This window comes from Leuciscus leuciscus, assembly GCF_965113295.1.
Source record: "Leuciscus leuciscus genome assembly, chromosome: 15".
In the NCBI taxonomy this organism is placed as follows: domain Eukaryota; kingdom Metazoa; phylum Chordata; class Actinopteri; order Cypriniformes; family Leuciscidae; genus Leuciscus; species Leuciscus leuciscus.
The window spans coordinates 30,355,477-30,369,118 of record NC_138739.1 but is presented as its reverse complement, the minus strand read 5'-3'; the positions used below and the strand labels follow the sequence as shown (position 1 = coordinate 30,369,118).

At 38.1% G+C, this 13,642-nt stretch overlaps 1 protein-coding gene across 2 annotated transcripts; it reads left to right on the top strand.

Annotated features, from left to right (window-relative positions):
- Positions 1 to 3,536, top strand: LOC309475015 (C2 calcium-dependent domain-containing protein 4C). Of its 2 annotated transcripts, none has more exons than XM_082137633.1 (2): positions 1 to 138; positions 1,761 to 3,536. In XM_082137633.1, the coding sequence occupies exon 2, from the start codon at positions 1,801 to 1,803 to the stop codon at positions 3,049 to 3,051; it is 1,251 nt and encodes a 416-aa protein (XP_081993759.1). In that variant the 5' UTR covers positions 1 to 138; positions 1,761 to 1,800; the 3' UTR covers positions 3,052 to 3,536. The 2 variants fall into 2 exon arrangements, with proteins under 2 accessions (XP_081993759.1, XP_081993760.1); XM_082137634.1 differs by having other exon boundaries at positions 20 to 142.
- Positions 3,537 to 13,642: the final 10,106 nt, after the last annotated feature.

The window sequence follows — 13,642 nt, the reverse complement described above, 5'->3', positions numbered from 1 at the left end:
GAGCCCTGCGGATCTGCACCTCTCTCACCGCGGGCTGGGGAAACACTGCAGCACACAGACTAATGAACACTCAAGTGCCTGTAAAGGTGAAAACCGTGTGAGGATTCGCAACGGAGAGGAAAACCATTAACAAATCCAGTAGGTAATTTATGCAACAGGTTTAAAAGTTTACTTTTCTTGAACTTCATTGTAATTAAGAATTGTTATTATTTGATAGGCTATTAGACGATTAATTAGAAACTAGTGATTTGTTTTACAGGATACAAATTCTTTCATAGTCTATTGAAACTCTTATCATAAGCTGTTGTCTTTGTCTTGTTTTCCAGTAATTTATAGTTATGCTTAAGTCAAAATATACATTTATGATGCTTTCACTGTCCTTTCACTGCTTTCACTGTCCAAATGTACAAGTAGGCTACATTTGAAACTGTTACAACTCTCACCATCTGGTTACTCATTTTGTACTTTTGTAGAGGAAAAGTTGGATGTTGTGGATGTTACATATTTTAAATTAAGCAAAAATAATCTGCTGATTGAGATTATGTCATTTTGATTTTCAAGCACCATTTTTTAAACGAGAAATTCTGTAAATTAATTCTGTTAAATTCTTTCATAAGTGAGTGGCAGTTGTCAGAGAAGTTGAACAATGAATCAGACAAACCATCAGCATGTTCAGTGCAACCTGTTGCTATTCCTGTGCATTCAGTCTCAGTTTTGGATATTTAATAAATAAGAATTATCAACATGATTAAGTCACTTTTGTGTTAATCTTAACAGCTTATCATGTCCAAACGTTGCTGTTATTTGAATGCTACCGATCCTGATCTGAATTCTGACTTGTAATGCTGCCTGAATCATAATCACACCGTGTTCGTTCGTTGACCAGAGGAGAACTGAACTGAGCTGGACGATGACATCACTGTTTTCTGAAGAACTGCTTTATAGATGAACTATGAACTAATTTAATAATTGATGATCTTTACAACGGATCTGAATCAACATTGAACTGACAGCCGAAATGCATAATTTTCCTGTTATCACTGTAAAGCTTCTTTGAAAGCTTCTGTATTGTATAAGCTATATAAATAAAGGGGACTTTTTTTTTTTTTATCTACCTAAATTAGTTGTTCTCAATTCTTGTCCGAAGTACCCCAGTGCACATTATTTTGGATGTCGCCCTTATCTGACGCACCCAGTAAAGGTCTCTTCAGAGCCTCTCATGAGTTGATGATATTAATCAGGTGTGTGTCATACGGACAAAATGTCCTATGATTGAGTACTTCAGGACCAGGACTGAGAACAATAAAGAAAAGAAGAAAAATATATAATCTGCATGGTGCCAGAAAAAAAAATGTCAGGCACTTTTTTTCCTTCGATTTTCTGTCTACAGTCATAGTTTTTCAAATATCATTAGATTTGTTTGATCTTGATATTTATTTTGTCAGATAATTTGCTTTAAATACCATGTCACACAAAGTCTATATACTGTAAATGAGCTTCATGTACTAGCATGTTGTTTTATTCAAGTCATGAAGTCAAGCAGGGGCTTGAACCTCCACCCACCTCACAAAAAAATAAATAAAATTGCAACCCTCAAAGTCCCCCCTGAAAATTGCTGTATATGTCACCCTACAACTTTACATATGTGGGACGATTGTTCATGATATAATGGTGCATTGTTGTTGTAATGGTAAACAGTAAGTTATTATTAGCTGTGCGTATCTAAGGCTCATTGCTGAACGTTTTATTACTTGTTACAGGCGACGGCGGATCACCCAGTGGGTTAAACCCAGAGGGATCATGTGGGTTCTGGAGAAGATCCGGGACTCAGTTGAAACAAATGTGCTCCGGCAAGGAGAGGCAGGTGACAAGGGGAAGGGGCCTGTCTATAGCAATGTCCTCACACCTGATAAGATTCCAGATTTCTTCATCCCTCCAAAGCTGGTAAGCTGCCCACCAGAGACCGAAGCTTCTGACGTCAAGTCCAAAGAAAGTCTGAGACCCTCAACGTCTGAGCAAACCATCAACAACAAGAAGATCAGTTGCCCTCGTAGCCCACGATTGGTCAGCAAGTTGGCAGGAGACACCAAGAACCTGCTTAGGGCGGCAAACCGCCACATCATTCAGATCGAGAGTGCGGACGACGTTGTAGCAGGTGACACAAACGCCGACCCTCAATCCCAGACCGCCATGTCACTTCCTTACATTCCAAAGACTCAGACTTCTTATGGCTTTGCCACATTGATGGAGAGTCCCCACACCCGGCGAAAAGAATCCCTGTTCCACTGTGACCACACCAGCCCAGTAACTTCACCCAACACTCAGCGCAAGACCCAAAGCAAGAGCACCAACGAGGGGAATCACCTCAACCCTCCGGACTTCAACACCTCGCACATAAACCCCTACCGATACTTTAGCGGTGGCGAGAGCGACACTTGCTCTTCGGCAGAGTCCTCCCCATTTAGTTCACCACTGCTATCCCGTTCCGCCTCCCTACTCAAGATCTTCACACATGAGACACAGGCCAAGGTTGCAAAAGGCAAGCGGACATTTGCCAGGCATAGTTCCTTGTCCACAGACGAGTGCAGTTCGGCGGAGCCCAGCCCGAATGTTCCTAGACGGAGCCACTGTTCCTCCTTGCAAGGTGGAGGAGCTCTGGAGCATCTTCAACACAAGGAGCACACCATCAACATGCACAAAGGAGGCACCGTCCGACTTTGTGCAGATTACGACGCGGGTACGGCCCGCCTGCGAATCCGCATTATGGCGGCCGAGGACCTGTATGATCCCACGTTTGATATTAAAAGCATCAACTGTTGCGTGTCGCTCTACCTCAATCCAGGCAAGTTGCAGAAGCAGAGGAGCACGATAATCAAGAACAGCCGCAATCCCATCTTCAACGAGGACTTCTTTTTTGATGCGGTGACTTCGGCTCAGGTTAAGAACCTAGCTTTGAAGATCAAGGTTGTGAATAAAGGCACTAGCCTGAAAAGAGACATGCTGTTAGGTGAACGGGAGGTCCCTTTGTGCAAGCTCTTGTCTGGATTTTAGGCCTTAATAATGGGACACTGTCTTCAATAGGGTAAAAGGGGTCTTCTGTACTATTTGCTTCGTTGTCTTTCATGTGGCCTAATACTATGGTTGATATAATATTCACAAATTCAGAAAAAACTGCTCAAGATCAACATAGGCGTAATTTGCGAGGGGAGGGGGGGACATGCCCCCCACTACTTTTTGAAACATTTCCCGGCACAGTTGTACCTAATGCAAAGTAAACAACTCCAGTTGACTATCAAAGTATTAATTTAGTTTGTATGTGTTAAATAAGAGGCAATCTGGCACTGGAAGGTGTTGTTATTGAAATTCATTTTGGTGAAATCACAAAACAAAACGCACACAAACGTGTCCCTGCTCTTGACATATCCCTGATGAACGTCTTTGGTTTTAATGAGAATAAGGGCAGATTAGAAGCCAGAACCTTCGACACGCTTTACAAAAATTCTACCACTAGACCGTTGACACATGAACATCAACTGCAAACTTGTTCCCCCCCCCCCCAAAACACACCAGTCCCAACCACTTTTTAAAACCAAATTACGCCAATGATAGATCAAGGTATTAGCATAGCTTTGAATTTGTTGCCTGTAAATATAAAAGAGTCTTTGACAAGAAACTATGACAAAGTCTTTTTGTATGTTGCCTTCCGTATTTCAGTTGTACTCATTTAGCCTGATTAAAACCAAGTGTTTACCTTTTTGATTGTAAAGACTTTTTTCAACAGAGCTACGCAGTCCTTTGAAGCTACACAATGGCCCTCTGTGCTAATGTTAGCTTTGATCCTGGATGCATCTGCTGTTTAATTTGGAGGATAAATAACCAGACTGAACAATCCTGTGTCACACTGCATGTGTTTGCGTAAACTTGTAAATGTGATGACGTATTCTTGCAACAGTGTGCAGAATGTCATTTGGTGAAACCCAGAAGCCTTACTAAAGAGCGATTTTTGCATGTTTAGATTTGCTCAAATTGGATCATTGTTTGACTAAGTGTCATTATCTGTATCTATTTGTTGGATATCAAATGAAATGAGTGTTTTGGCTTGGACTCTTTGTCAAAAAGCCTTTTATAAAACATGGTCCATATGAAACACTTTCTTTGAAAGTCTTTCCATGCACACTACTTACCCAGAGGAAAGTACTTAGTGAAATATCAACTAATATTTGTGTTATATAAAGATTTAAATGCCAATCTATGCCACATTCCATCTGTAGTAAAAGAGATATTTTCAACGGCCAAATTTTATGTGAAATTCATATGGAAAGGAAATGGAGGTATATATGCTGCATGTTTCATTATGCAACCGAGTGATATGATGTGCAATGTGCTTTTTCAACAAACAGAAACTGTATGAATAGAATGAAATATGACATGAGTATGATAATGAATGAATGGATGGATAAGTGGATGAATGGATCTTTTTGGCTTGAGATATTATTTTTCTAGTAAAATCTGGCAAATGGCTATTACGTTATTGGAAGAAACATTTATCCTCCTTTGATGTTTCATAATAAATTATATAAATTTAGTAAGCATTTATTCCTTTCCTGGCTCCATTTTATAGATGAAGAGCAGAAAAGGCATCTTTGAGGTAATGAGTTGGCTATTGCTCATTAAAATGTTTTTTTTTTTTTTTTTTTTTTACATCACAAATGGCCCCATTGATACTAACTAATTGCTGGTTGGTTACACAAGCAAAGCAGGGAATGGACAAGAATGTTTCTATATTTATGACCTGTGGATTGTGCAGTAATTATTGGAGTGCATAAAGCATACAAAGCTTTTCATTTATATTCAGGTGTTTCATCAAGTCTTTAATATCCTAAACCACTCGAATGCTGGAGTCTTCCTGTTTTAACAGGTGTATGAAAAAAGTGCCAATCCTATGTACTTGATATGGATGTGAACTGTTCACCTGACGTTCAGTGTGCTTTTTTCATAGTGGATCTTGTCAACTCTGGTGTTTGTAACTTGTGTGCATGGATAATATTTTCACTGTGGTAATCAATCAATAATATTTTTGTGAGTGTGAGTGTTTGATGGAAATTTCAGTGTTTTTTCTGCACCTCTGCATGGATGTTCAACTGGTGTATTTGTATCTTAGATGGACAAAGTTTGCAAGTCATGAAAGAAATAATAAAAAATAACAAAACATTTGTGGCCATTTTGAATTTTATTTCATTTTGTTTGATCACTGTACTTCAGTTTAACCATGTGGTCAAAACTGTCATAAACTCTTAAATATGGTGTCAGAAATATCAACTTATTTTAGAGGAAATATCACAGCAAAATGGGGTTAAACCATAAATTGGGGATAAAGAGGCAAAAACTAATAGGGGGAAAAGTTAAAATATAACCCATTTAAATATCATGGTGATAAATGGGGAAATGAACATTGTCTAATATTCTGATAATTGTCAGAAAATTGACATCTTTTATGCGACAAGAAACACCTGGTGACACAAGACAAAATGTATTTAATTCTGCTATGTTTTTGTTCATTTCATTATTTTCAACAACACTCATGGAACTTCTAACGCTATTTGCCATTGTGATAGATATGTGCATCTCAGACTTTTTCTCTGTCCCCTAAAAAGAATGTGAACTCTGTGCTATGAGAAGGCAAAGTTTAATGCAATATGTGTCAATGGTCACCAAGGGAAACCTTTCCAAAAGTTTCTACAAAGGTTTCTGAGCAAACCGAAAGGTTCAAAGGGGGCTGAAAATACCAGACATCTCTTTCTGGTAAACAGATAACAGCAGAGGGTCATCTGTCTTCGCTGTCCGCCTGGCCTCCACCTCATTAGGCCGGAGGAAAAAAGAGGGCGAGAGTAGAGCAGAAAGAAAGACTGAGAGGTAACAGAGCATACCTGTTTTTCCAAATGAGCCATCCATAGTTTCACCCCTCTTTCTCTGAGCCTGTCTCTATGATGGCCATACATATTATTATCCATTTCTGCCTCTTTTCTTCACTAACTTGATATGGAAATCCAGAGGTTCCCACAATATTCACAGAAACTGAAAGTATAGCATCTATAAATAACATTACATACATAGAAATAACATGAGAAACTGCCGCCAACCCTTAGCAAGCGTTACTAAAAAATACTAATTCATAGATCTTATTCAGAGGTATGACATCACTTTGTATTCAGAGGTATGACATCACTTTGTAGGCCAAACCGTGAAAAAGAGTTCGAATTTTAGCACCTCCGGTTCCATTGCCCCAAAGTCAATGGGTTTTTTCAATGGGTTTTTGGTTAAATGGCTGAAATAAGATCTGTGGTGAACACAAGCTCAAGACACTTTCCCGGTTTATTCTCCGACATAAAATACATACATCAGTATTACCCTACTCGCGATATTTTGAAGCTGTAAGCTGAAGTGTAAGTATCATAAACTTTTGTTGATCACAGAGCTTTAACTGGAACTGAAACCGTCGGTATACTTTCATGTCTCTCGTATCACACCGTACCCTGGAAATCCAGAGTTCTCGCGAGAGCACAAGTTGAATTTGCCCAGCGAGTTTACTCTGGCATCGAGTAATGATGCTCATTAAATATGCCCTTACATCCGAGCTGCACCAATCACATTGGGTTATCTGATATAGGCGGGCCAGAGGCGAGCTAAACAGATGATGACATCGCTGTGACGTCGAAGTCATTAGTAAACATTGCAAGATGGCTATGGATGAACACCAGTTGTTTGAAACGGCTTTGGCCGCTACAATGAACGAGTTAGACTTTGCTTTTTATCTAAAAGAGGAACAGAAGACGCCGCTCGAATCCTTCCTTTGCAAGAAGGGCGTTTTTTGCTGTTTTGCCGACCGGATACGGCAAGAGTCTAATCTACCTCCGCTGGTAGCTAAGCATATGGGGCTTGTTGTGATTGGTCGTAGTGTTATCCAATTGCATGCAGTGAGATTTTCAAATGCATGCTTGGTGCCGCCCCTCGAGCTGGCCGATTTTCATTAGTCGATGCCAGACCATTAATCTTTCAGATTTAGGTCTGGATTTCCAGGCTAATCACACCGTGGATTTGCGGTGAATCTCAGAATCTCGCCTGAAGTAGTAGGTCATCCGGGCACTTTTTGCCTATACTTTTTGTCAAATATTTATTCGGACATATTTCTCTGTTGGCATAGGCTACTGTTTTTGCATGCTATTGATACTTTGCAGTCATGTGACAAACGGCGGGCAACAAACGCGGTTAGAGCATCCAATCGCACAACAACTATCTGACATGTCGTGTACACCTCAAAACACCAACTTTTGTATATTAAAACTGGCAACGTCCTGGCAAGATCCTTGATTAGTTTACTGGTTTTCGTTGCTAGAGAATGACGTTCTTGCCCGCCAGCCAGTACAACTGACGTCACGTGCAAAGTATCAATATAGACCTTATGCGCCAGAGAAACGAGGGCGCCGCCATCTTTAGAATATTGTCTTTTAACTTCCGTTTTTGCAGTCGCTCTGTATATTTCTATGGCGCTGCTGTCCAGGAGTAATTAGCATTTGAAGTGGATTTACTTAATGTAAAGTTAACGGACGTTATCATGAGGACTCTGTTTAAAGCAGATGACTTAACAAATGTCAGTCGACCGGGAAGATTTTAAAACGAGCCGTTCATTAATAAACACGCAAAATCGCTGTGAAAATACAGACCGGAAGTCAAAAGACAATCCCTGCGTCCCAATGTGCATACTATCCACCATATGTACCCTAAATAGTATTGACAATTACTAATGTCACATACTATTTAGGATGAATAGTATGCACATTGGGACGCAGGCAATGAGCGCAGCGCTGAAAAGGGGCGGGGCTACATAAGGTCTTATAGTAGGAAAGTATTCGATTTTGGACTTCTATTATTGCAGTGTTCCTCTAGTTGATTTTGTACATTGTAGTGAAATATTTGTACTTTTCAGAATTAGCTTTAAAATACTCTACAGGTAATATTATAAAACCATTTCAACTCAAATCAATATTTCAATCATTTATTTGTTAAGTATTCTACCGAATAATGTTCAATCATTATCACTCAATAAAATCATTGCACATTTGGATATTCTTTGGAAACCAAATAATAACGTTCAGGGAACAAAACTTTTTTCGCTGGGAATGTATTTTGTGAAATAATGAATCAGTTCTGTAAAATTCTTAATTTAGAAACCTGACTGATGCGTACATTCATTTGTGTGTAGAGTGTTAATCTTGATAAGACGTCTCAGAAGACAAGGTTTCATTTGTCACCAGAAATGGCACATTATTCAGGCGCAGACGACAACTACTTCCTCACGATTTGTTGAGATAAAAAGCCCTTCATTCCTTATCAACATGGTGATTTGTTCAAGACTTGTGACATTTGTGTAGGATTACAGCATTTCTCTAAATCTGACATGACGTTCTTTGAAAATGCCCTATCACACAGTTCAGAAATTGATTTTTTGTTTTATTATATTGGAAGCTGGGGGTAATATACTGTCTGTTGCAGCATGAACTCTTTGACATCTGCTGGAATTAGTTTTTCACATGGCTCATAGCAGAATGATAAGTGATCTCTCCTGCTGGAATACTTGCTAGTGGGGACGATTTTAGCTTTTGGAAAGCGTCCACAAGAAATCTGGAATTTTATATCAGATCATCAAACCTGTGCCATATGTTTTTTCTTCTGTTATCATCGGGTGCAGATGTTCCTGGGGTTTCCATGGGAACGCACGTCACTCTCCATTCTCGAACTTTCTATTGGCCGGTTGGTGCCTGTAGGTGCAATAAACCTGATCTGTGAGGAGGATCCCTGGAGTGAGCTTCATTAATCACGCTGGATGAAAAGACAAGATAAGACAATCTAAGATGGTACAGGTCATCTTAAAAGGTCATGGAAAGATTGTCAAGAAAGACAATTGGACATGGAAATGACCATGTAAGTGGTCCATTTGTAAAGTGATCCATGGTAAATATTGTGCTCTGGATTGAATTATTAATTTATAAAATGTTCTTGAAATTATACAATAAAAAGACATAAAAAATTAAACAATCGAGTAAATCATTAAGTACTGTAATTTGTTCCTTAACCCTCTGGTGCTCATTTTTGACTGCAAAAGAAATTGTATGTTTAGATTTATTAGAAGTTTTTACTTCATCGGAATGGTACGGAACTTGGTAAAGGTTTTGGCTCTTGCTATGTGAACAAACACACACACACACACAAACACACACACAAAAAAATATCATGCAAATGGTCATGGAAATAGTCACACTTACTGTTTGTGGTTTGAAAATCGCATTAGAAACAAAAGGGAAGCAAATTTCATCTAGTGGAAAGGTCTGGTACAGTACTGCGCCCAAACAAAATCTTACTGAAAGCTAATTTTTTGAGATATCAACCTCAAATTTGGAACAAAACTTGTTTAGATTTAGGGCTTTGATTTTCTCAGTGTTTTAGAAAATATATATCTCATATAAAAAAAAAAAAAAACATATTTTTCATAATAATAAACTTAAACTTCTATAATTTTTTTATTTCACTATTTTAACTTTTTTCACATGCAACATGTAATAAAAAATAAAAAAATCTGAATTGTTAAAACACTAAACCCCATTCTCTGAACAAAATTCTCAACAGCCTAAACCAATTTGTCAAATAAACCACTCTTTCTGTAAAACCTTCGTACAAGTTCAGGTAGTTAAGACACTGTTTGCTAATCTCATACACTCTTTTTGCAAAACTCTAAACACATTCTCACTCACTAAAACACATTTTTCACTGTGATGCAGTAGTGTTTCAAAACGCTAAACACGGGCGGGCAAAAGTTAAACACAACTACAACACGGTTATCATTGTTTAGACACAATGAATGACTCAAAATTGTTCACACTTATTTCTAATGGTTTGACCAAACCAACTGTAGCTTGCATAATATAAGTTCAGTTCAGAGTGCCAAAAATGACTCAAAATGTTGCACTGAATGTTGATACCAACAATGGGTGGAAACAATATAAGAGGGAGAGGAGGTACGTGAGTTTTTTACCGTAATCTTTTTGGCTTTTGCAATTGGGCCACTGTATTTTCATAGTATGCAAGTACTGAATATACAGACATTTTTGGCAGGTTTCTATACTGTATTCTATACAATACTTTATAATTCATTGATATTCATCAAAGAAAAACTACACAAGCTGTTATGTTGCAGAAAAACGAACAAACTGTTCTGTTGCAGATCTTCCTGCATGATTTGTCAGAGTCTCTTGGACGACCGTCTCTCCCCATTTCATTCCAGCACATGCATAACGGACAGACAGCAGCCCCTTCACTTGCTCCCCGACTCTGTTGTTGCCATAGCAATCCCCCAGCCAATAACAACCCTTACCTTTTGCTCCCTGAAACCAAAGGGAAGCACATGAATATGTGGTCTCACAGCTGACTCTCTTTTCTCCATAGTGGGCTTCTGAATGTGAGTGAAAATTCCCCATGCAAAACTCGTTGCCATGCTGCAGGAGTGTTTTGCTTGGTTGCCAGGGTGTTGCTTGGGGTTACCAGGGTGTTCTGAGTGGTTTCTAGTTGCGTCCACCAAATTTGCGAAATTTTTACAAAATTTTGTGCGTAAAAAACGTGGATTCCTATTGAAATCACTGGATATCGGCCATTAAAATTTGCCAAACAAACGGTAAATGCGCACCAAACTTCACAGATTTTTAACTCGCTTTGTATCGTTACAATGTCGCGGTATTATTTGTAAATGAACAATGTTTACTCGTCCCTTGTGTTACCTGGACGGAGAAATGAACATTTATCTGTCAGTAAAAGTCTGCTGGATGATGATAAACGCTCCAGGGCTTTTGTGAAAACTATAGATTTATATATTTCCGCATTTTTATGTCCCCGCCCACAAACAGTCTGATCGGCAGAGGGTTATCAACAGGACAGTTATTATTATGAGAGCAGGTTTATCACTGAAAATTGTTTCGTACTTTGTCTACTCTTTAAACAGCATTATGGTAAAAACGGGATACTGTGGCAACAGCTTTAAGTATGTTACAAGCCTAGCAACCACACATTGTAGCAGTGAGTTCAATACATATTAAACGTTCATATTTTTATGTGCGCTAATAGTGTTTTTATGCATGGCGATAGTGTAATTAGTAGAGGTTGAGAGGTCAGCAGAGAGTTTTGTCATGCATGATGTACTTATCACTTAAAGTACAGATCCCAGCAGCCCTACACTTACAACTGAGATGTAAAAAAGGAACACAGTGTCTGTTGTGATAAAAGAGACTCCCAGAGAAATCACTCTGAACTGTACGGCCTGTGGGGAAAAAAAACAAAACCCATCATTCTGATAGGCAATTCCTGGAGTGGTGTTTCCATGAAAGACTCCTCTCTCTTTAATGAAGATTGTGCCATATGTGCAGCCATAGAAAATGATGCTGAGTAACAGAAACGAGTGAACATATTTATTGATTTGGTTGCTAGTGTTTAGACAAGACAAATATATCCTCATGTGTCCAATATATATCCAATTTTTTTAAACCAAAATGATCATTTGCTAGAAGAAAATCATAGTCGTGTTTATTTATTTAACAAGCAGGTAATACAAATTAAATTCAATATTTAAAAAAAACATTTTTGGGGGGAATCTTGACTTTTAGGCTACAAATTTGAATGCTTTAGATTTTAATAGGGTCTCCAAATAGCAAATTTTTGTCAATCTGAGTGCATCATTAACACAGTTACATTTATTTGTGTGTGTATTTGAGATACAGTGGAAGAACAATGGTAATAATAAAGTTTTAGATTCTAAATGTCACTTAAAATTTCACAATTAATGGCAAACGGCAAAATAAAATCTTTATGCCAGTGTTTTTAGTATTATTTATATACTACTATAGCCTAGTTTTTATTAATAATTTGAAAAAGCAGCTTTTATTTACATTTTAATTTAATTTGGTTATGTCCTCATGTTAGCTTTTTTTATTCATTTTTTTTTATATTAAAATTTAGGTTTAATTTATTTCAGTTTTAGTTTTTATATTCCAGCAAGTAAGTTTAGTGCTTCAACCTAAACTTATAAATGCCTAAAGGAATCCTTCGCACAAAAATGAATATTCTGTCATAATTTACTCACCCTCATGTCATTCCAAACTTGTATGACTTTCTTTCTCCTGTGGAACACAAAATATATTTTTTTAAAGAACGCCATTACTACTGTTAAACAGCATTGAACCCCACTGACTTTCATTGTATCGACAATGTTTTCAAAATTAATCTGTTTTCCACAGAAGAAGGACAGTCATACCGGTTTGGAAAAACATGAGGGTTGAGTAAATGAGTACATTTTGGGGTGAACTATGACTAAAAGAGTTGTTTGGACTTTTCACTTGATTTGACAGGGTTCAATGCACTGTTGCATAATCCTAATCAGGCTTGGCTGAAATGTTAGCTTCACGAGGCCATTCCAGATTTGACACATCATAACGAGAATGCAAATCAAAATCCAGCCCAATACTGTATTCAAACCTTCCACTGTTTCCACGTGAATGCGCTCAAATTGCAATCAACTCTTTCTCATTTTCCAGTAAGAAATGGGGCGAGGTGAGCTCGCAGTCATTGTTTGCGGTCGGGATTAATCAGCATTGATAAAATGTGTGGGGATTAATGGGATACCTAGCCGTTGCCATGGAGACGCAGTCGACGCGGACACCTGTGAATTAATAACCGCCTGCCTGCGAGCAACAACAGCCGAAGCTTTAATTAGAGTATGGGGCGGGGGACATGACAAACGGTGAAACGGATTTTGGCATCCCTTTTAACGCACTGCTTCCATAAAATCAAAGAGAATTATCTCACAATTGAACAGGTGTCCACAAAGTGCCAAGGCTATATCCTCTCAGTCTCAATCTTTTCATGTTATTCAAGACACGCACAATATACCAACACCTCTGTTAATCCCAGGTGTCTGTCTGCGGTCTGCTTATTAAGAGCGAATTAAAGACCAAGATATCTCTAATTTCAGTTATAGTTTCTTCTTTCGCTCCTTGTGTGAAGTTGATGGCTGTGTTCCAAAACCTAGTGAGGATTATCAGATATGTTGCCTGTAGATATTTTTAAAGGCATAATAAGCCCCAAAATGAAAGTTCTGTCATCATTTACTCACCCTCAAGTTGTTCCAAACCTGTATGAGTTTGTTTATTCCATGGAACACACAAAAAAAGAAGATATTTGGAAGAACTTTTGGTTCAAAACAGCATGAATCACTTGCTGATGAGAAAATAATGACAGAATTTTTGGGGTGAACTTGTCACATACTTTGTGAAGAAGTCCATCCCAGAATACATTGTGGCAAACAAAATATAATTCCAACACAGTAAAAAATGATATGGTCAATAAGTTATGACAACATGTTTTTACGTTGCTTTAACTATAAGCTAAGACATTTTCAACTTTTTTTTGTTATACAAGATTCAACTTTTCAAGATTCAAGATTCAAAAGTCAGTTTAATGTAATTTAAGTTGAAATGACTTAAACATCCAAGTTGCTTGTAGCCCTACTTTAAGCGCAAATTTGTTTTACAGTGAATATGATGAA

What these genes read in the sequence shown, in the direction of transcription:
- LOC309475015 (XM_082137633.1), top strand. Translation starts at nt 1,801, where the DNA reads ATGTGGGTTCTGGAGAAGATCCGGGACTCAGTTGAAACAAATGTGCTC.